Here is a 24,164-nt window from a genome sequence, read left to right as displayed (position 1 = left end):
CGCTGGCACAGCTTGAGACTATATCCTCTTGTCCTATCACTAGCTGTCTGGGAGAAGAGACCATCCCCCACATGGACAGATCCTCCCCTTAGGCTGTTATAGAAACTGATGAAGTCTCCCCTCAGCCTCCATTTCTCCAAGCTGAAACAACCCCCATCTTCACAGGACTGGTGCTCCAGACCTTTCACCCTCTCCATTCCCTTCTCTACAACTGCTCCAGAAGCTCAATGTCCTTCCTGAACTGAGGGACCCAAAGCTGGACACAGGATTTGAGGTGTGGCTCTGCACACAGGGACAATCAGTGCCCTGGTCCTGCTGGCGGCACTGTTGCTGACACAGAAAGTCAGGAGGTCACCGGGCTCCTTGCCCACCTGGGCACACTGTGGCTCACGTTCAGTCACTGTTGGCCAACAGCCCCAGGGCCTTCTCCACTGGGCAGCTCTGCAGCCACTCTGCCCCAACCCGGAGCACTGCAGGGACTTGTTGGGACATGAGGGCAGGACTGAAGCCTTGCTCTTCTTGAACCTCACCCTGCTGGCCTCACACCATCAATCCAACCTGCCCACATCCCCTCACAGAGCCTTCCTACCCTCCAGGGCATCGATACCCACAAAACTACTACTGAGGGTACCATCAAAGCCCTTGTCTAACATTAGCAGGACAGATACCGAAGAGGACTGGGCCTGGGCCCAGGACATCACTAGTGACCACAGACACCAACTGGTCACTACAGACACAACTCAGTGTGGCACCATTCACCGCCACTCTCTGGGCCCAGCCATCCCAGCAGTCCTTTACCCTGCAAAGAGAGCACCTGTCCTAGCTCTGGGCTGACCGCTTTTCCAGGGCTCGGCTGTGGGAGATGGGGTCAAAAGCACCTCAATTCCCAGCCTGCTGGCAAACCACGTGCTCAATAGTTTATGAAGGGAGCTTTATATGAGGGCAGTATTTGCAGCACTATTCCCATCTCCATCCTTGAGAAAAATCTCTTTCCTATGCAGAAAGGACAAGTAGAGAAATCACATCAGGWGACATCTCTGCCCCACCAGATCACAGTGGAGATGCCACGTTCTTTTGCCACATCCATGGCACGTTTCCTCACAGAGAGATGCATGTGTGCCCCCAGGGTACCAACGCTGGGTATCTGGACTTGCTAAAAACACTCATGTTGGATGCATCTCCTGCCAACAGGCCTTATCTCAGGAAACAGAAGCCAGTTTATGCATATGACACCTTCCAAACTAGTGCAAGGTTCTGCCTGATTTCAGGCTGTTGAAGGTAGACAGGGGATGTGGCTGCCTGATCTTAGCCCTCTACCCAGCTCCCAAGGCACAGTATCTTTCATCCCTTCTCTCAGTTCTTTTGTGATGTTGCTGTTGTACAGCTGAAATAGCTGTAAAAACTCAAGAGTGGTGTGAAAAACAGCTCTGGATGACGCAACTAAAAAAGTTTTGAAAGCATTTTTGATAGGTGGAAGAACTGTTTAGGTTGTGGCTTTCCAAGTAAATAATAAAAAATGGTTTGTGGTAGCCAGGCTCTTGCCTCTACAAAAACTCAAAAGAAAAAACATAGMTACATTTAAACATTAAACCATTTTYAAGCAGCAAAATCAAGTGCTTTCCTCTGTAAATCAGAAAGTGAGTTGTTCCACCTTAAATAGTTTTAATTTTTTTGGCTAAAATGATTCTTTGCATTTCTGTCAGTTTTGAAAACACTCCTGGTCAACCTAAAGACTGGGGGTTTTTTTGTGTATGAGATGCTTGCATTAAAGTGTTGCTTTTCTCACACACTWATTCTTTTAACATACAAGGATGCAGTTTGTGTCCTCAATGTTTATGAAAATCTRATGAGCTCCTCTGAATCAGAAGTTGCTCTTCATTAAAAAAAATGAAATTTTATGAAATAGCTAATAGACATTTCAGTTTTAAAAATAACATCACTGATAAGTACAGAGCTGGTCTATTTGCTGCCTTCTTGCCAATACAAATTTTGCATGAGAAAATGGTGTGTTGCTGGTGACAAAAGAAACAATTTTGTCATTACGTACTAACCATTTGTGATGGCTCTTAGTGTATATCCCACTAAGTAAACACAATTGTGGAGCATACTTTAAAGGCTTACAAATCATCTTTTCAAGTTTTAACCCTTGGAACTTTATGTTTCCATAATCATCACTTGATTTCATCAAATCTCTGTATTGTTGAGACACACAAAGGAATGCTTTGTCTAAAAYTGAGTCAGCTATTACATCAGAGATTTTCCCTGTTTATTCTCCTCTGAGGTGATCTCAAATTCATCCTCAGGATGGGCACAGTGGCTCCACTGCTGTTCATTCTGCTACATACACCGCCCTCAGGCATTCTCAGTAGTGAGATTGTTTCCCAATGCGGGTTTGCGGGGAGAGAGAGAATATTAACAGAAGTAGTGTTTCATGAAATCTGATGAGCTGACTCCAGGATTTCCAGGAATAGAGCAGTGACCTTTCCACGGCTCAGCATTTTGTCTCTCCTAACAACCAGAAGCGGGGGAAGGTGTTAGTCCTCTGTATGAAGTGCTACACATTATCACCCTTATAGAAGGATTTTTTCAGACTCCAGTGCTATATCCACCATCACAGGACCTGATTWAGGCATTCAGGGTAAAAGATGTCAGCAGCTGGCCACGCTGGCCATGGTCCTGGATTACTCAGCTCCCCTGAAGTTCAATTCAACATCCACACAACCCTTCCCCAACCCCCATCCATGGAAGTGTCCAAGGCAAGGGTGGATGGAGCTTGGAGCAACTTGGTCTAGTGGAAGGTGGCCCAGCCCATGCTGGGGGGTTGGAACYAAATGGTCATTAAGGTCCCTTTCAATCCAACCATTCTGATGCCACAGTTCCCTGAGATGTGCTATACCTCTCCTCACTGGGTATCAAGAGCTCCTGCTCTGGTTTGTGTGAGCCTCAGTGTATTCTGAGGCACTTTTCTGATCCCTGTGGCAGGAAAATTACTGTACAAAGCCTTTCTCAGGCTATCTTACCCTTGGTCCTGGAAATCCTGGCTGTCCTGGAGGACCRGGAGGTCCAACTTGCCCAGTGTCTCCTGGAGGTCCGTGGGGACCCATCAGTCCTGGATGRCCCTTGTGACCAGGTATCCCAGGATCACCTGGAGGTCCCTTTTCTCCTCGAGGGCCTTTTTCACCTTTGATGCCAGGCTCGCCCTAAATGAAAAGAATAACATTACCACCACAAAATAAGAGGCAAATTTCTGATTTCCAAACACAGAGAAACACTCRCAGCTGAGCTGGCAAAGTTACTGAGTACAACATCTGGTGCAYTACAAATGATCCACAAATAATTACTGGTGGAGAATGATTAAAGAGAGCTGGGAGACTGGGAAGCACTGGCCATGCTTCACTTTTGAACGACCTCTGCCCCCAGCCCATAACTCAAAATAGCTCTATTTATTTCAACATAATGAAATAARTAGTAATTTTCTCCAACGTACCCTCTCTCCTCTGGAGCCAATTGCACCCTGTTTCCCTGGTGTGCCCTGCAACAAAATAAAGGTAAATATAAAAGAACCATCCATAATTACAATAAACAATAAAACATATGTCTTTGCAACAATTCCTGTGACCCGAGGAAAATTTATTTCCGTGACAACAGTCCTGTAGTTTTCTAAGACCTCCCCACTTGCTCACTACTATCCACAATATTAAAAAAAAAAAAAAAAAAAAAAAAAAAAAAAAAAAAAAAAAGAAAAAGAAAAGACAAGCAGGTTGAGGGAGGTGATTCTCCCCCTCCACTCCTCCCCCTCCACTCCACTGTGGTGAAACCCCACCTGGAGCTGTGCCCAGTTCTGATGCCAGCAACATAAGTAGGACGTGAACCTGTTGGAGCAAGTTCAGGTAAGGCCATGAAGATGCTCAGAGGGCTCTGGAGTCAGTCTGAGASAGCTGGGGYTGTCCAGCCTGAAGTAGAGAAGGCTCTGGGGGTACYTTAGWGCCCCTTCCAGAAATAAAAGGAGAGTTAATAGGAAAGATGGAGACCAACTTTTTTGTGAGGCACTGTAGTGATAGGGTAAGAGGCAATGGMTTCACAATCAGAGAGGGTAGGATGTTTGGTAGACATTTTTCACTATGAGRGTGGTGAGGCACTGGAACAAGTGTCCAGAAAAGTTGTGAATACCCCACCCCTGGAATGGTTCAAGGTGAGGTTGGATGGGGCTCTGAGCAACCCCTGGCAGGGTGGGTGAAAACAGATGATATTTAAGATCTCTTCTAACCCAAACCATTCTATGAAAAAAAAAAAAAAAAACAAAAACAAAACCAAAAACCAAAAAAAAACCCAACAAATTGTTGCAACCCTGGTAACACCCTTGATGATTTTTTTTTCCCATGACACCAGCCCAATATTGAAACAACTGGGAATTTTTCTTACCTCTTTTCCAGGAGGACCTTTCTCTCCTGGCTCTCCCTAAGGCACACAGAAAGTGAATTTAGCTTTGCACTGGAGGAGTTGGAAGAAAGACTCCATCTAATAACTGTAAGTCTTGATTTCTGATAACAATACACATTTTCTTCTACACAGCAGCAAATTTGCATGATTTTTCCTTATCCTATTGCTATTGGCAATTCCTGGATAGACAGACTCTACTATTTGCAAAGAGTTTTTTAGTGAATTTGCACCCCATCTAAACATAAATAACAGGAAGTAATTTCTAACAAGCCAGCTGARGGTAGATGTTTCACCAAAAGTGTGTTCCTGCTTTCAATACATTTTGCTCCTTYTTCTTACYAACATTTCCCAAAACTTCMTAAACTTGATATGGTCTTGTTTAASTTAAGGAGCATCAGCATTATACCTGTAAGAGTCTAAAGATGTAACTGAAGTAAATTYTGTAGGTAGARGTAYCATCTTGTATTACACCAGCTGGAAWAACWCAYACAGAGAYAGTGATAAAARAATTTTAAACTCAAGTGCTTACCTGTTCTTTTAGAACTATATTAAATAATCTGTTTGAATAAGCACCCTCTTAGAATTATTTTTATTTACATATTTAGGTTMTTTTCCCTGCATTTATAATGTGMTAATTAGAAAAWACAGTTTCMATTTTAGTATTTTAATGAAAAAAATTTCACTGCAGTCCTAAACTGCAGATAAAGCAAAAAGAACAGTAAAATATTTATTGCTGAAATTCTGGCCACTTTCCTGTATCATGAATGGAAAAATTAATCTTTCTAAGTCTGTTTGCAATCAACACACATGACCATATCTATAATAAGCATGCAGGTGGTATTTTCCCTGTAACCTGAAAGCATAACATCTTCAGCTGTATTAGCATCCATACATGCAGCCTTTGGGAATGGARATAATCACAGATGTGTGGTCACAGCAGCTCCAAATTAGGCTGCACTAGACTCACTCAAGTTTTCCTTAGGGCCTCTTCAGTTTTAAATGGCCACCATGTTTGCTGTTCAAAATTAATTTTCCAGAGAAATATTTCTTTCTTCTCTTTTCATCCCAAAGCTCCCTTTCAAGTTATAAAATAAAACAAAATAAAAATACAGAGAAAAAAAGAATGATCCTGTGCAAGAGTCAGCTCTGCTAGAGTCACACAAAAATCTTTTAAATCTCATTTTCTGTCATAGCAGATCTAGAAAAAAAAATTACCTAACATACACATTTTCCATCCTTCCAGTGGAATTTAACATATTTTAGTCACCTTGAAAGATCTAAAGATATTGGATTTTAAGGCTGTGATATTGCCATGTGTATAGGTATTATTTTAGATCACTTGCAGAGAGATATGAATGCTTTAATTGCAATGTACCTCTGTTGCTGGCAACAAAGGAATTTCCCTCAAAACAGCAAATATGAGAAATACCTGTATTATTATCAGCACTCACAATTTCCTTACTTAGTTCATCTAAGATTCATGCAGAGGTACAGTGTGAGAACTTAAATACCCCATACCTGTATTAATACTATTGAACCATTCTGATTAATGCACACATTATCAGGGTTGACTGACAAGAACCAGCTCCACACATGAGATTATGTTTGTTCATCTACATGAAAAATTCTTTTTTTGCACTCCACTTTCCTTTGGAAGTAAAATTATATGGCTTCTTGGATTTGTCAGACCTCCTGCTTTATGCTTTTTTTTTTTTTCACCCAACTGAAGTTGACTGTGCCCTATCTTCATCATTCTAACATTTAAAAGCAGGTAAAGAGAGGATCTAATCCATCCCCAGACATACTTACAGGTGGTCCTCGGGGTCCTATAAAGCCAGGGAGTCCTGGGCTGCCTGTTTCTCCTTTATTTCCTTTGGGACCCTTAGGACAGAAATGAGACAAACACTAGCAGCCCTTTCCCCCACACCTCTTTCCCAGAGCATTAATTTACAGATATACTGGAAATTTCACTTTAGCAGCAGGATTCCCAAAACTGACGTGGAAGAACAAAGGATTTTAGAAAAGCAGGTTTCAGGCATCATGCATTATTAATAAGCTATGCAGGGTCTCTGGGAGAAGATGAAAAGGAAGGGACCATTATGGCAGGTGTAGGAGATACGTTCCATGGTTGCTGTGGTGTCACAGGGTTTATAAGGGGGTGTTTAGTGTRGAAATGCTGGGATGGGTGATGACAGAGGAACAGTGCAGGTGGTCACACTGCTCACATCCGAGAATAAAACCAACAGACAGATACAGAGCTTCTCCTTTGCCTTTATTTCCAGGTTCAATTTATCAAATGTCTTTCACTTATCTCATATGATATTCTGTCAAATTCTCCCTTTTCCTGACGGATCAGGACAGTTTAAATGACAGTTCATGATACAGAACCATTTCACGCACATTTCTGATGTCGTTTCAACTCTTATTTCAACCTTTGCTTACACAACTTTGTCCCCTACTTTTTTAGTTCAGAACATAGCCCTTTTCCTTCTTAGAGTAAAACTTGTGTAAAGTGAGGACCAATGAGTCTGCACAAAGCACAGGATGCATTTTGCCCTGGAAACCTCAGGGGCTGGACTGTGTTGCTGYGTGCAGGCTTAGTCATGAGAACAGTGAATTGTGATGGGCACTGTCAAATAGCAAATGCAAAAGGAGAAGGCTCCTGGCAGGTTTTACCTTGTGATTAAAAATCAAGAATGGTGAAGGTGGAAAAAAAATCATCCTTATTGCCATGATAACCTTCCTCACCTCTCCTCTCCTTTTTTTTCAAAATAGAAATATAAAATATTGGCTTGTCACAATACACTGTGAAGGAAATCAGTGCATTTCAAAATAAATGGATTTAAGTACAGCATGAGGAGATACTTCCCATAATAACCTTTATGAAAGGGAGAGAATTCATTTTAATGACAGAGAAAGATAATGATGAGATGACTGTCTGTTCTGCTGACCAACACTGTCTCATTGTTTCCCCTTCCTCATCCATCTGACTTTATCCTTTTTCAATCTCCTATGTTATTTTTGGACTCTAAATCCTCCAGAGCAAAGGCTGCTATGGTGCTGTTTGTGCAGGAAGCTGCCTGGTGAGTCCCTGGGTCACATCATAGAGGTACTTTGATAACACTATGATGATTAAAATAATAATCCATGCTTGGCATTCACCAGGCATCCCAAAGCCACAGTGACCYGATAAAGACCTAGAAGGTAAAARAGCAATGATAGGYATTGGAAACAGAGGTSRGTGTAACAAAAAGARGAAAAGAAGTTTGAAAAAGCAAGAGCAAGGATCCATGGGGTGAAAAACAGCCCCAGTAAGTTAAGAAGAGCTTATATCAAGGACAAAAAAAGCTGTGGCACTTATTTATTGATGTGAGACTGCACCACCCCTGCCCCACCTCCCTCCACAGAAAGAGTCTGTGTCTTCTATGAGACATCACTGCAGATGCTTGATCAGGGAACAAGTCTGTGGCAAGGCTGAGGTGGTTTTATGACATTGCAAGGGGCACAAAGAGGGAAGTCCTGCTGCAACTTTTCACATTTCTCCTGCTCTGCTTTTGTTTCCCTATTAATCTARCAGTCCAGCAAGCAAGTTTCCATGGGCAAACAGAGGGAAGAGCCCTGCATTGTGATAGATGCTGCTGGACACAAAGGAATATTCACATTGATTTGCTGAATTCTGGACGATTTTCAGCAGCAGAATAGAGTAAAAAAACAACAAAACAACCGAACCACCAGTTCCTCACTGTCCTTCTTACAGCTCTTAATTTCCAAGCTGTTCTTCCCCACAGGATGGCCTCAGGGGAGCTTCATTCTGCTTCCTGATCTTGGTTTACTGCCTGCTGTCTATTCTTCCCCCAAGTGCCTGCGAGGATTTTTCTGCTGCCACTATTCCTCGATGGCAGCCTGCCAGCTCCCCGAGGCCCTCTCCTTCCTTGTGACAACTCTCTGCTGGCTGCATGCTCTCTGCTTGGCAAAATTAAATCTRCTGGTGAAGATGAGGCATGCCAATCTTTTTTCCATGCTAGGCAATCAATCATTTCCATTTGCTGTGAACACTTAACTTTCACTGGGAAAAGTGATGACCCAGCTAGCATCTCAATTCCAGGAATGTAGCCAAACCCCCTTCAAAGTTGTGGCCAGACAGGGATTTTCAGATCACCCATCTTCAGACATGGAAATCTCAGGGATGTTAACCAGCTACACATAATCCACTCTACCTACACTTCACCAGTCACCCCTCCCGGCTGCATGAGTTTCCCTTTGTGGTACTTACWGGGATACCTGCTGGGCCAGGTTCTCCTGCAGATCCAGGCACTCCATTCTTCCCCTGTGTCAAAAGGAAAAAGGTTAGTGACATAATGCGTGCTAAAACTAGAAATATCCAGCTACACCTACACCAGCAGGGATTTCTTTAGCTTTGTTCAGTCTCCTCTCCTGACAGACTGTGAAGTATTTTATTTCCAACTGACCTCACAGCTTCTGCATCTGATCTCAGGACAAAAACTGAGATGTGGACCCAAATGTGATCTCAGGACAAAAACTGAGATGTGGACCCAAATGTGATCTCAGCACAAAAACTGAGATGTGGACAAAAACTGAGATGTGGATACCTGAGGAGGACCAAACCAGCACTTCTCCTACTCCTTTCCTTCGCTCTTGTCCTTATCATATGCAGCATCCTCCTGGATGGTTGGAGCCACTTACTCTGTCAGCTGCAAGTCACCAGTGTTCAGACAAGACTGTTTAATCATCTCAGACTTCCTCTTTTTTGGGGAATGGAGAGAAACACTTGTTCAGGAATCTCGAGGTATTTGATACTTACCTGACACCAAACAACTCAGAATGAGCCAAATCTTCCTTTAAAAGGACTAGTTTGTCACTGCTCATTAACAAAGCAGTTGAGCTGATCATCTAGCAAGTCTGGCGAGATGAAGTTCTGCACTCTGCTCCTCTCAACTCACCATGCAGACTCTTTCCCTGCATATGGAGTTGACCATAAAGACCACCCTTTGTACAGTCACTCTTCAAATTCATGCCTCACATGACTTTTTAGATAAGAAACAAGAGGAAGAATAAGGGAAACTGATACTTTGTTCTCCAACATACAAAACCTGAAGWATCTCTTCTCCAAAGAAGAATATGGCCTGGAGTTATGATAATTTCTATCTCTTCAATATTTTTACTCACTGCTTGTGTGTGCAGGGGCATGACATGATAATGAGTGATGGCAGCAGTACAGGAATAATGAGATAAATTAGGAGGTGGACACAGGAGCTCTCCATATGTTCTTGCAGTCTAATCTAAACCTCAGCCCTCCCAGCTTGGGAGAGCTGCTGCTCCAGCTCCTGGCATTGCTGCCCGAGTCAGCATTTTGCCCTGACTACAGATCATGCTGTGGAATCTGTTTCACTACCAGTTCCTCCAACAATTCATTCACTGAACCACATTAAAGATGTGCCTTGGTTCAGTAGCAGACACCTCGACTCAGATTTGATAAGAATTCATTTCTAAAACAGATTTTTAAGCCCCATGAATTTAATAAAGGTAATTTCTGAGCCATCTCAAATGGCACTTTTTGAAATGTCAACTAGATTGCTATTTCTCCCCTGAAGCTGTAATAAAATTGTACAGGTGAATAGTATCACAACTGGACCCCACATAACTCAGCCTGGGCACCCTCAGTGATTATCTACCCTTGGAAACTGAGACCATGTGAGGAGTGAGTGAGATCCCAAAGGCAGGGCTGAAACATGAGTATTCCTGACTCTGCAGTCCTGACAGAATCCATTGAAGTGTTCTTCCCACTGAGTCAGTAACCCTCAATCCATTGCACCATTATAAGTCTTCATCAGTTTCTAGCAATATCATTCTTGTTTGTCTTTCTGAAAGAAATGTTTTAAGCAAACATCATCTGAATATTCCTTAACTCTCTTCTTTCAAACCAGAGTTCTGGACTGCAGAACATTCCCATCTCACACAGTTTATGGATGCCCCTYCCCTGGAAGTGTTCAAGGCCAGGTTTATGGGGCTCTGAGCAACCTGGTCCTAGTGGGTAGCATCCCTTTCCATGGAAAGGGGTTAGAACTACTTTATCTTTCAGRATCCTTCCAATCCAAACCATTCTATGAACTGTATTGTACCTCCAAGAATGGCTTGTCAGAAGAGAAAACTCACCGGCTGCCCTCGGAGTCCTCGGGGGCCCTGTGGTCCCATGGGGCCAGGATCACCCTGAAAGGAAGAGAAGTATTCTGGTGAGAAAGATCTGACATCGAGGCAAGTGAACAAACATTTTAAAATTTTCCTATTAAATTACACTGTTCACATATTAGGGGAAACAGTATTAAAGAAGTTTCTCTGCRYCCTTTCASTTATTTATGAGAAAGACCAACCCTTKGAATTTTAAACACCTACCACTAAATGCAGCCTGATTACAGGCAGAAACAATTTCTATCAGGTTATTATCAGATTATCTTAAAGCTGTATTCCTTAGGGACAGAGATTGTCTGATATTTCTCAAGAACTGGCAAGTCTGYTCTCTCTACAGGGAGGCTTCAGAGCTGCTTCCATCTTCTCCGAGGGGTTYCTTTAGGTCTGCCTTGCATTTTGCTTTGTGGGGTATCATTGACAGTTCCCAGTGACATGAGGGGATGCAAATGAGAAGCCACTTCTCCAGGTCCCATGGCAGTGGCACATCAGCTGCTCGGAACATTGCTCAGCAGCCACTGCAGKATCCCACGTCAGCTGCGCCCTCCCAGGACTTTGTTATATGGCTGCACTTGACACTAATCATGCCAGAGGAACTGTTTGTACCATCTTTCTTTCCTCTGAGCAGCAGCAACTTATTCCACAGGTATTTCACAGATTTCAGTGGAGCGACACACACAGTCAGGTACAGCTGTGGCAGAGGAAGCGTGACAGAGCCTGGCCTGGTGGGACCCAGASTGAGGAACTGCTCAGAGATGGGTGCCAGAAGGCAGGTCCATGGCTACCCAGCACAGCCTGGGTTTCACACAATGCTGCTTTCTCTGCTTATCCACAGATATATCTGACATTTTGGTGTCAGCAGCTGAGCAGGGACAAAGGCCCTGTAATTCTTTGTTTCCCCTAATGATCTTTGCACAAATCATCCCCTGCAGTAATTCACCCTTTATTGCAGTTTTTGCAGCTGTTTCAGGTCAGGGTCACYGTGAATTAAAATTTTCATTTGTCARGGAGAAGGAGATTCATTTCTGCTCAAAATGGTGCACTTACATCTTTCCCTGGTGGCCCCTCACGACCAGCAGGACCCGCCACACCTGGCTCCCCCTGCAATTCAGCGAAAAGGGAAGAGAGATCAGCTCAAGGTCAAATTCAGGCCAGCATCACCACTATAAGYGCTATGGGGTTTCTGCAAAGTGTGACTGAGTTCAGTGAAAACTTTTTTAAAGCCAGCAAGAGCCTCGTTCATCTTATATGACACGCAGCTTATAAAAATAACTCAGAAACATCTCCTGCAAGTGATGCACAAGGCAGTKCTCTGTTTTCCAGCAGATTATTTGCTACTGCTACTGCAGGCACTGAAAACCATCAACACATTCATGACACAGAAGCTATCATAATGAGGAAGAGATGAAGAACTCCAGCACTGGATTTTTCACATAAGCTTCTGCAAGCAGAGAATTTTATTTCCCAGTAAAAAAGGCAGAACTACGTGGAAGAACATTGAGTTTTGCATTCCCCCTTTTACACCAACGAGCTCCAAASAGAGTGGAGAACAACTTTTCATGCAGGACTTGAGGTTTGGGTTTTATGATCCACAGGCWAAGGGACATTTCTATTCACATTTCTAAATTTTGTACTTGAACTTGTTCTGCACTTCTTCAGCATTTTTGGAGGAGAGTTAGCACTTGTCCTACAAGTGCAGTAGGGTTCCTCACCTTGTCAGTATTTTTGCCAGAAGGATGTGGTATGGAGCATCCCTGAGGCTTCCTCACAAAGGACTAACTCAAAGGGAACATCAGAGGATTCAGCTCTAACAGCTGTCTCACCTTCCCCAGAATCAGAAGTTCACCAGAGGCAATGAAGACAGCTGCTGTCAACTCTGTGCCAAAGAGGTGGCCCATGGAATCATACTTGAAAACAGCCACATGAAATACTGTCATCATTATTACTTAGTGCTTCAGGAAGGGCAACTTCACACAATCTTTCCCCAAAGGATTGTGCATGAGGTACCTGTTACTTACCCGGGGACCTGGGGGACCTGTATCTCCTCTCTGTCCTTTGAAACCCTACACAAGGGAAGGAAATCAATAATTATCCATCACCCTGATGCATGAAAAACTAAGAAAACTCTAGCTTGAATGTTTATTTAATAGCCTTTCTAGTTTTGCTGAAGGTTACTGGGGACTGGTCACTATGGAGCAGTAGTGTCCTAGAGAGTAATTAGGAAGGGCCACATCACAGGAAAAAGCTTTCCACAACTCCTTAGACTGTAAAACCAGGGCTCTGCTCTGTGTATCCCTGGTGTGACCACCCAGTAGAATATTTGACCCTAAATTTTACTGTCCCCACTCTTTCAGAGGACATGTAACAGAACACAAGGGCTACAGCTGTGACTTCTGCAAGAGGGGGTGTCATGAAATTTTATGCACTTTAACTTCTAGATAAAGGATTTAATCTTCTCCTAGCGTGAAGAATTCAGAAATGCCTGTGTTCAATTTTTGTTGCTTATTTCTGTATTTATTTAGTCACAGTGCCATGACTGCTTTTTTGTTTGCATCAGTAAAGAACCTCATCTGCCCAAGAAATGCTTCCTGACTACAGCACAGAAGAGTGAGTGGATGGAAGCCTTGAGAGCAGCACCCACCGGTAATCCTCTGGCACCCTCCCGGCCGGGCAGCCCTTGTTCTCCAGGTTTTCCCTGCAGGAAACAATAATGCTCATGTTAGAGAGAGCCCCAGGGCTGCCTCTCTGCTGTTCAAAACTTCCCACTCTTCTCCCTCAGCCATAACATCACTGAGAATGGTAAAACCCAGGGTTTCTGGCAGCAGTGCTGGAGTCTGAATTTRCAAGAGCAGTGAAAGACATTCCCAATCCCACCTCGACCTGCACTGCCATCTGAGGTGTTTCACAGCTCTGGACTGGTGCACGTTGCAGTGTCAGAGGGGTAATGCACAGAGCTGCACCAATACCTAATCAGCACGTGCAAAATCAGCATCAGCACTTAGAAATTGGGTGTTTTGGTGCAAACTCTCTGCAGCTGCTGTGARAGCACTCTTATACTTACCAGTTGTCCAAATGACTGGGAACTTGGCTCCTCCCAGAACCACTAAGTCCCATYTGACAAGTCATTGGAAGAGGCTGGCAATGCTTGATACTTGAAGTGCATTCTCCAAGKAACACACAGTTTCAAGAAATAACATTCACTGCCAAATTTATTAACATTTCTTTTTAGCTGACAACTTTGTAGCTCACAAAGCTTTTTTTCCCCTCAGCAAATGCAAGTATAGACTAAGTAGAGAAAATCAAATATAAGCCCTCTAATTCTGGACAACAGAACTGTCTCAGAGCAATCCAGAAAAGAAAGCTTCTTTAAAGATGCCCTCTCTAAAGTTTTTATGCCCATAAACTTCTATCAAAAGGATGGATCACTACATTTAATGATACAAGACAACCTTCTTTCTCCTCGGTGTTTAAGGCAGCTATAAAAATGGAGTCACTAAGTTTTAGTGTATTTATGGTAGTTGTAAAAGAAAAAGAACCCAGTTTCTTTTCAAGATTGCTYGTGTGACATGCCTATAAATCGCTCAAGACAATACAGTCCTTCTGGTGTTAAAAACAGATGTGCAAACAGGCTCCCTGTTCCCCCACAGGAGTCCAGAGACAGGCAGCTTCAAAAACAACAACTGGATGCAGCTTCTGATTTTCTGAGCAAAACAGTTGTAAATTACATTACCGGCTCCCCCAGAGATCCTGGTTTGCCATCTTTGCCGTCATTCCCAGCAATGCCCTGTTAAATGAAATGCAAAACAGGGTAAAAGGAATCGATGAGGAAGATTGSTGGAGTTTTTGTCAGTATGAAAACTCTGCTCATCATGATATGTTTATGTTTGCCTAAACCTCCAAAATCTTCCCTACTTGTATAGCTCTGTTGTAAACCTCTCCCTGCCACATCCCTGTAACAGCATAAACTGTTTTCCTCTCCTATATAGCAATAGTTGCTTTCCCAGCAAGGTGAGAACTCCAACAATCTTAAATCAGGATTCCAAAACCAGCTGTTATAAATCATTGTAATGCCATTATCTTCATTCAAGTAGGCTACCTTAYAGTAGAATTTTCTCTGGCTCTGTCCTTGAGACAGATTAAAACCTCCCAAACGGTTGTAATATTACATTTTCCAGAAGAGCAGAGTCTATGTCCAAGGTGCACTTGAACTTGGGTCAGTGCAAAGGAATCATTTTGACTGTGGATTCAGATAAAGTCAATATCCCAGGTTCTGAATCCTTTTGCCCTTACACTGGAGTTCTAAGTTGATTTTTGTGCTCTGTACAAAAGTGTTTTTCCAATGAGGAGACAGGCAAGGAGCAGACATGATTCACACTGTTATTAATACTTTGCTTCCAAGTGATCAAATACAGCATCCACACTGTCCTGGRCCAAGGACATTGCATCAGCACAACAGACACTTTTACAGACCACACATGGCTTTCAAAGCACCTCCAAAGARTCATCTCTTTGTTTTACATACCTATGGGTGCATGAATAATTTAGTGTACTGAATTAGAAGAAGCTTAATCACACTCACAGGAAGTCCAGGTAGCCCAGGTGGGCCCTGTGGACCTGGGGGACCATCTTTGCCCTGGAAAGAAAGAACACTGTGGCTCAGGCAAGCTCCTCAGATGCTTCTAAAGATGAAGATTTATCACATGTAGAGTCTGACAAGGGACAATTGTGAGAAGCTGGTCTTATAGCCCATGTCACACAGTCTATGAGGTTTCCTTGAACTCCTTCTAGTTTCACACAAAAAAAAATAAATCAGTATAATCTAGGAGTTCTTACAAATAAAGAAAACACTGAAATAATTGGTAGGGGTTTTTTTTTGTTTTTTTCTGAAACTTTATTACATCCTTAACTTCCTGMATGAAGTGTTTAGCCTGGAAGCAGGTATGTATTTTATACTTTCTAAATGAGTAGTTGCAATAAGTGCCTTGCTGACTGTCCCAAGAAGTCCCCTTACTCCACAGGACTGGACAATATCGTCCCAGGTATTTCACAGTGTCACAACTTCATCATCCATTAGAAATGGAATTTCAGCCAACCAACTCATCTTGTCTCTGGCCTCTCTGCCGAGAGGGCTCACTGATTTTATAACAGCCATCACAAGGAACATCACTGTTCACTTACGAAGAAGTTCAGGTTGTGAAATGGATCTACAAAAGGCACCTTATCCCTTAGGAAACCTTGCTCTAAAAATCAATCACAGAACTACAAAGTCTTACACTGTTCCAACTCAACAGCATGTATTCTTCAGGGAAGGTTCATTTTAAACTTTTCAAGCTGAAGTTAGCATCAATCAGAYTGTCTTTCTCTCCCAGGGTTTTCTGATGCATTAACATAAAGTAGCATCTGGAAACCCTTCAAATGAAACAGCAATGGCAAATTCTGCATGGGCTTCTCAAAGGTTATACCTGCACTGGTATTTTTGGTGGTGCCAGGAATGGTGCCAGGCCCCAGCATCTGGGCAGTCTGTGCTGTGACATCCTTCAACAGGTTGCTGTTTGTATTTTGACAAACTCCACACAGACTTCAGATATTAATCTTAGGTCATGAAGCATCGTAACGTATTTATTAATTTATTTATTATATTTATTTACCTAAATATTAACATATTTCATAAACCTGTTATGGAGGCTGAGATATGCTTAGGATGGACAAACAAGAGGTACAAAAACCTCCTATGAGGTCCCATGGACTGGATTATCCTCTGACTAATTTGGAGTTTCATTTAGTGAGTACAGATAAAACCAACAAACCAAGAACAGAGTAATCTGTGCTTAATGTGGAGGTTCTACTCGCAGGTATAGAGTTGATGCAGGCTGACTRTTTTGGGGAGCTTTCAAAGGACATTACATGGGTGCCAGCTCAGCTTTACTTCACAGACCTAAAGACAGGTGAAGCCATGGTGAAGCACAGAGCTTAGAGCTTACTGTATCTCCTGGGCTTCCTGCTGGTCCTATTGGTCCTGGTGCCCCATCTGATCCCTAAACAAAATAAAGCAGAAGCAACGTGAATGATTAATGYCTTTTGTATGTTTGTCAACACATTCCCTACCATAGCTGGCAAATCTGGATCCTTCTTTAGTCACTCAGTTCAAAACTCATTCCATTTCTTCATTCAACACTGAAAAACAGTGCCAACCTCTGCACTCAATCAGYCTCCAAAGCCAGAAATAGTCAGATATCTGAGTTTGGTCTTGGCTCTTCCTTCTGAAAATAGGGGACAAATAGGAAAAAGCCAATCATGACAAAAATAGCTCTGAAGAACAGCAATTACRGGAGAACAGAAATTATGAAGCACACTCTGGCAGGCAAACTCCTGAAGCCACGAGTCAATGCAGACAGAGGGAAAAGTCAGCAAAAGCTGAAGAGCAAAAYTGTCTAGGGCACATCACATTTTGCTCTGTTTTGACAGGCTCAGTTTTACTTTGCACATTTCCTTTGGCTGTGAGKCTGTTCAGAAGGTCTCATAGGACAATTTTAAGTGTTTTAATCCCACTGGTATAACTCTATAGTTGTAGCAGTATTAGGTTAATAGAAACACAGCAAATGTGTTTGTTATTAACTTCTCCYAAGATAATGTTCATGGGAGTTCAAATGACCCATGAAGCAAGTCCACATGTTGTCCCACTAGCAAAGCATTCAGCATATTGTAGGCACTGCTGCCATCTGAATATGGAATTTTAATCAAACTCCCTTTTTCTGGCATGTCCTGTCATTGCAATGTGAATTCAGGCTGTGCTAATCCCCAGAACAGATGAAGGTGGCACATTCTCAGCACTGCAGAGTCAAAACTGCACTGTAAGCAGCAATAGGAGCAGTGATGACTCTGGGCAACRAAACATGGTTTGGAGAGAAAAGTCCTTCACTCAGAAAAAATCCCCAAACTTGATGTATCACTTGGTGAGCTATCACCAGCAGGAAAGCCAAGTGGTTTCAACCCTTATTCTGCCCTATCATCCCTTTTTAAATACAAAGAAGCATAATTGTAAATACAACATAATTGTATTCATGGAGAGAGCAGAACTACGAATGTGGAAGTCTGTGATGGAGAGGGAGACATGTAAAAGGCTTTTGAATTAAAAAGGCCTCACATGACATGAAAATTGGAGAAAATCCAGTCTCTTACCACTGTATGTAAAATTGAGAAGCAAAATACTCTAAGATCTGCCAGTTCAGACTAACAACTTATTCCACCAACAGGAAAGCACCTATACATGTACTAAATCATACCTATGGAAGAGTTCTCATCATCTTCATGTTGTATAAAGAGAGCAACTGAAGCTTAGCAACCATTTACAGAATGAGTTGAAGCAATCAGTGGAAAGTGGCCAATGTATTAAATAGCAATTACCATGAGTGGGGAACTCTATCACACTCRGGGGATCATTAGGAACCCACTGGAAAATGAAAATTCAATGCACAGACAGATGGGAATGGTCCCATTCCTGCCACAKGGAGCTTTCAGCACCTTTTATTAGTAAGAAAACTACAGGGCCATCTTCACAARAGAGGAACTTACAGGTGGACCAGGGTTTCCAGGAGCCCCTGAGAAGCCAGGCATGCCAGGGTGGCCCTGCAGAATGAAAACAGAGACTTCCTTTATGCATGAGTCATTTATTAACTTGCATAAAAGTTAACTGGTGATTATTGTGTGGTAACATCAAAATTAGTCAATTCACAAAATGCTGGTTGTAAGTAAATAAAGAACCATGGCTTTTTTTAAGTGAAATCTTGGTTTTCAAAGCGTGCATTTCAGAAATAACATAGTTAAATTTCAGGTGTACTTCTTCCAATGCATATTTTAGTCAATGCTAATGGAAGGTGAGAAYAGATATGTGTGGAATTGCACAAGACAAGAGGTCAGTTGGGAAACCAAACCTTTTTAAAATGTCCTTGAAGTCAAACRTCATTGAAGAGGTGCTGATTTGCACCTTAAACTAGTGACTCAGCCCTTGGCAAAATTAACTATGAAAGTTTACTCTGATTTAAATCATTCTCATCTTTCCTGTGGCATCTCAGTCCCTCCTAAAAAAGGTCCTCCTTACACTCATCATCTAAGACAAATAGAAACACGGGCTTTTTCAAACCAAAAGCACCTGAACTCTTGGATATCACCTAGGAATTATCCAAGGAAATGAGTAAGAGTTAGGTAATGTAGAGAATTCAGTGCATTCAGTCGACAAGTGAGGAAACAGATGGTATTGGAAGGTTTTTATTGGAGATGAGGATGGAAGTCTGTGGAGGATTGCAATGGTCCCACTCCAGCATAGCCCRTTTGTAGTTTGTCAGTGATGAAGAGCTCCCATCATCCTGCTCTGCCTCTGAGAAGGGTGTTCTTGCACAGGCATCACAGGAGTTACTGATAAAGGAACAATCTCAGTGRCAGCACTGCTGGAAAGCACATTCTGTTTTTACCTGTTCACCTTTTTCTCCTACTTCCCCAGTCATACCACGGTCTCCTTTAGCACCCTGGTAATAAAAAAGAGCCATTGAAAGTCAATGAGATTCAGTGTTGTGACAGCTTTTTGACCTCGTTCATAAAGCACTTGGACATCCAAAAATAAAACTCAAGAATCAGGACTAAGCCCTCTTTGCCCTCCTCTTAAATTCTTCTCWAGGCTTTCACTACCAGCACTGGAGCCAGGAATACATGTGGAAAATGGCCTTTGAGCAGACCCAGCATAGCCGGTTTTTAATGTTTTATCCTCATAAGCATAAAGAGGAATTACACATCCTTAAAAAGTGGGCACATTGTTAAGAACTTCACTAAATCACATCTTGATAAGGAATCATCTGGTCCGACAAAGGTGCCCACACCCTTCAAGGACAACAGCAATAAAATCAGCATTTCTAACATGCAGCAGAAAATTCAAACCCAGAAAATGCTCCTGTCTTTCTCTCTCCTTCTATTCTAGAGACACMAGACAGAGACAGCTAACTCAAGCATGCATGTCTGCATTATCAGTGAAAATCACTTAGGTGATGGTGAGCAAGGTATGAACAATGCAGGAACAATAATGCATTGCTGGACATAGAAATAACACACTGGTTTATTATAGGGAGCTAGGAGACAAGGAGAAGAGAGAGGSTTGCTATTCATTAATAAAAAGAGCTCTAATTCATATGGCCAGAAGGAATGAAGTTGTTCAGGAGAAAAGATTTGCAGATCTACCACTCTCTTTCAGAGTGGGATATAATTGTTTAGATGGTGCTGGTAAGGACAATATTCCACAGAGTCAAAAATGCAGAGTAATTTGTGTGTTCCACTGCAAGGATCCTCCTAGGATATCTAGAAAAGAGTCACAGAGACTRCCCTCATGCTTGCAATTTCACAGGGGTCTTACTGGTTTTTTGCATTTGCAAACTCTTTCTATTGAATTCAAGTTAGATTACCTATCMGTTACTTGATTTTACTTTATGCACATTTATAATTTGAAATTTGTCCTGTTATTTCACCTAAACATCCATTCTTGCTGCCTAAATCTCTGCTTTCTCGTGACATATAAGAGAGCAGCAGATGTGTTAYGTCTCAGACTGCTTGGCATTTCTGYCAGTTATTTGCTTTATATGGCTTACTAATTCTCCTGTAAATTTTATCATGGAACATACTTTCATTTTGGTCAACTCTATGTTTACTTTTGAGATTGTGCTGCTTTCCCCACCATACTTTTAAYTGCAAGATATTAAATTAATTCATGAAACTCTATTAGCTTGTCCTGCACAGTAACAAGAACAAACACAGTGTAAAAATATGAGCTGTTTTAGAGAGTCAGTAATGAAGGGATATCTGGAGAAAACTGTGGTCCATTGTTAAATCCCCTTATCTGTCCCTCCATTGATTTGTTTTGATTTATTTCACGTTAGGTAGTTGTAAAGATTTTAATTGTGGCCAGGTACTGGCATTGTGAGCAGACTGGTGACAGATCTCTTCATGGGAAATGCTTAAAATGTGACAGACAATGGAAGTTTTATGTTTGCCTATGTCCCTATATAATGAGGAAGGAGCATATAGCTGAAACAAGGAATTCTTCGAATAACATGTTTCAGGACATATTTGGTGTTGTGGGTAAGACCCTGTGGTAGATGGGACATTTGGAGCCCTGCAGCCCATTGCAGCCTTAATTTAAATGGCTCCAGAACATAAGATTCAAAGAGGAGAGGAACAGGCACAGTGGTTACTGCTGAGGCTTTCATTTCTTCCTCACCTAATTTGAGCTGAAACTTACTCTCATCATTAGAACACCAATGTAATTAAATTCAACTTCAAGAATTGGGCCCTTTAGATGTTTCTGGGTGTCTGTGAGTGAACAAAGGATTGATGGAAGACACTGTTTAAATGAAACAGTCCCTCATGCCATGGGCAGGAACACCTTCCACTRAAWGAGGTTGCTCAAAATCCCATCCAACTTAGCCTTTAACATTTCCAGAGATGGGGCATTCAGAGTTTCTTCAGGTAACCTGTTCCCAAATTAATTATTGTGACTAACCAGTCACAAGTAAGTTTCCATTAGACAACTGAAGAAAACCAACAAACCTTTGGGCCATCGAGCCCWGGTGGGCCTGGAGGACCTCTGGGACCAGCAATCCCCTGCAATACAGAAGAGGCAGATGTAAACACTAGTTTAGTTCATTGATTTCACAGGTCTCTGGAAAAGACTCATCAGGTTGTTGATGAAAAATAAATAAAACCAAACTGTCTTAATAGAAACCATCAACCATATTAACAGGAAAAACAAGGTTATGGCAGATCCAAGGCATGGCCACTTCCCCAGCTCTCTTACCGTTTTCCCATCCTGGCCATCTCTACCTGGTGGCCCCCGGAGACCTCTGTCGCCTTTGAAACCTGGGATGCCTGGCAGTCCTGGTGGGCCAGGAGGGCATTCACTGCACACATCCTGGGACAGAACATGGAAAAACACACCAGTGAGAGGCTGCAGGCACTTAGCAGACCCTACAGACACCACTGTGAGTGCAGCACTCTGGGCTGGTAAAATACTTAAACATTTGCCATTTTACCTCAGGATTGGGGTAAAGAACCACAATGAGGGCAGTGTGAAGCAGAGTGAAGGTCAGTAGCTGAGCTCACTCACAAGTGCTCCCATGGGAAATTTCCTATCAGTTCTAGGCCCTAATTGGTCCAGGAYCAGGAAACCAAGGAAAAGCTCTTGCTGATGGGGAGGTCAGGGAGACTGGCAAGACTATCAAGAAAAACATTGTTTGAACCTACTAGAAAACTGTGACTAGAAGACTAGAAGACTACAAGAAAACTGTGTCTGTTCCAGTCTGAAAGAGCTGRGTAACTGCTAAGAGGGCAGATTTCTAGGGAAAAATCAGGTGTAGCACAATGGCAGAAAGRGTTCTGCATGGGAAACTATTTAGCAGCCAGCACGGCCATGGAGAATTCATATGATGGAGTCTGTGGACACCAAGTGAATGTCACCATGTCCTGGCCAAATCCTRTCAGGGAGAATCACAACCTCCCTCCTTCCAAACATCTTTGAAGGACCATCTCTTTACATTTCAGCTATTCCCAGGAAAYTGGATCCATGTATAACATTTCCTTTTCAAAGGCAGACTCCCTTCAGTAAAAGGGGAGGGAATCCTGCCCCTAAGAGAGAGTAGCACAAAGGAAATCATAAGGTTCTGAGTCAGGAGCCCCTGCTACAACACCCAACTCTGTCAATGATCTGTTGCAAAACTGTGGGGTAAATTGTCTTTACATCCACGTTTATCTACTTAAAACATAAGTGCGGAGTGAAAAAATACCAAGCAGAAAAAATGCACAAATGTGTTTAACCATAATATAAGCAAAGAAAGAAAATGAAATAACATCAAAATTATGTTCAGTACCCAAGAATGAGTCTCTTGCTCTTGTCCAGATCAAAAATCCCAAACAATACCTTACAGTGAAACCTCCAGAACAATATTGGGCTCCACAAAACAAAGACAGCTCTTCAATGAAGAGTAATTTCACAGCAGCAATCTTAAAAGGGTCCTTTGGTTAATGTGGTTGGTAAAAGAAAGTAATTTTTTAGTTTCTTTTAATCAATAAGAAAAGATTTCTTGCCAGGTCTCAAGACAGCTTAAAAACCTCACAACTCAGCCCATGCAAATCTGTAAAGATTTTCTAGTCAATGCCTATCAAAGACAGACTAATTTCTTAGACAACTCACTACATGGAGAGTAGAGGCAGACAGATTTTCACTTTTGAAACAGAGGTACTTCTGGGGTTAATTACCTGCATCCTTTTAGATTCACTATGCAAACTAAATTTGCACCCACAGTTACACAAATTTACTTCAGTCACTGTTGAAGGTGTATGTGAAAAAATCCAACATTTTATAAAAAATGGTTTCCTTTTTCTGATTTAGAAAATGCAACTTGATGATGTTTATTTCTCATTGGGATTACCTGCTTCAGGAAGAGCTGAGAAAGTCTCAGAGATGTTACAGAGAACTTTGTGGGTCATTTCACTGCTGGGAAAGGGGTTTTGATCTCCAGTGTGAGCTTGTGTCCCAATACCAGTGAAAATAGGAGACTTGGAAGATTTGAGCTTTGAAAGAGTATTTAAAGACACCTTTTGCACTTCTAGTTCAGACACTTCCCATCACAGAGTGCTGGCCAGGTCTGAATCAAACAGAGAGATAAACTCCTGCCCTCATCAAAGGCTGATTACCTTGACTAGGAGATTTATGTCCTCTGGAGTGAGCAGGGGTGGGGAGCCCTGTGGAATAAGAAATTCATTATCTCAGGCAATTTTAATACATAAGAATTTTTCCTCAACATGCTCATGGATTCTCACTGTTTTCCCTTGTCCTGCCTAGGACTCATTGGGCCAAACATGAACTTCATCACACCTGAGGTAAGCTCTTGCTCAGCGTACTGCACAGTGGTGCTAAGGAAGTGCCTTTAAAATTTTTGGCTTTTATTTACATAATAAATATGTAAATACCCAGTTAAATATGAATATCCAGTTATTTTCATACTATTCCAAAGTCATCACAGAAAAGTCAGAACCCTTTACTGGGTTTAAATCACTAAGGTTTTCCCATTGCTCTTCTGGAAAAAACAACAGTGGCAAAGCACCCCAGTACATTTCTGAGGAGAGGTGCAGAGGTGGAAGCTGAGTTAAAAGGAAGATGTAATACAGAAATGAAGTTACATACAGGTTTTCCAGGAGGTCCTCTTTCCCCTGGATTTCCAGGTACTCCCTACAGATCAAGAAAAAGAAAAAAAATTGTGAAATTATCATACAACAACCCCTTGGCACTCTGCTGACTGCTCTGGACTAGCACACATTTTCCTTTGTGCTTCTGAGCAGCACTGCTCCTTGCATGAGACAATCAGMAAACTCCTCCAAATATCTGCAGCTTTAACATCCTCTCAACACCTTCTAAAGTTCATTTTCCTACCGTGTGACCTTGCTAAATTCATTTGAGTCACACAGAGACTGAAATTGCTTTAGCT

General features: G+C 42.2%; 1 protein-coding gene across 1 annotated transcript in view; it reads right to left on the bottom strand.

Moving 5' to 3' along the window:
- The window catches only part of COL22A1 (collagen type XXII alpha 1 chain), a 191,134-nt gene that overhangs the window by 4,670 nt on the left and 162,300 nt on the right, over positions 1-24,164 (bottom strand). The window contains exons 43-60 of the mRNA XM_057369171.1: positions 23,864-23,908; positions 23,374-23,421; positions 21,479-21,592; positions 21,232-21,285; positions 19,113-19,166; positions 18,217-18,270; positions 16,626-16,679; positions 15,224-15,277; positions 14,375-14,428; positions 13,286-13,339; positions 12,663-12,707; positions 11,692-11,745; positions 10,615-10,668; positions 8,714-8,767; positions 6,250-6,321; positions 4,423-4,458; positions 3,488-3,532; positions 3,021-3,200 (exon numbers count right to left, since the gene is read on the bottom strand). Coding sequence (XP_057225154.1) covers positions 3,021-3,200; positions 3,488-3,532; positions 4,423-4,458; positions 6,250-6,321; positions 8,714-8,767; positions 10,615-10,668; positions 11,692-11,745; positions 12,663-12,707; positions 13,286-13,339; positions 14,375-14,428; positions 15,224-15,277; positions 16,626-16,679; positions 18,217-18,270; positions 19,113-19,166; positions 21,232-21,285; positions 21,479-21,592; positions 23,374-23,421; positions 23,864-23,908 — 1,125 coding nt within the window. The remainder of the gene's footprint in view (positions 1-3,020; positions 3,201-3,487; positions 3,533-4,422; positions 4,459-6,249; positions 6,322-8,713; positions 8,768-10,614; positions 10,669-11,691; positions 11,746-12,662; positions 12,708-13,285; positions 13,340-14,374; positions 14,429-15,223; positions 15,278-16,625; positions 16,680-18,216; positions 18,271-19,112; positions 19,167-21,231; positions 21,286-21,478; positions 21,593-23,373; positions 23,422-23,863; positions 23,909-24,164) is intronic.

The sequence above is a fragment of the Malurus melanocephalus genome, unplaced genomic scaffold (genome assembly GCF_030028575.1).
Source record: "Malurus melanocephalus ecotype Western Australia unplaced genomic scaffold, MMel_1.1 scaffold_104, whole genome shotgun sequence".
In the NCBI taxonomy this organism is placed as follows: Eukaryota; Metazoa; Chordata; class Aves; order Passeriformes; family Maluridae; genus Malurus; species Malurus melanocephalus.
This window is presented reverse-complemented; position numbering and strand designations above follow the sequence as displayed.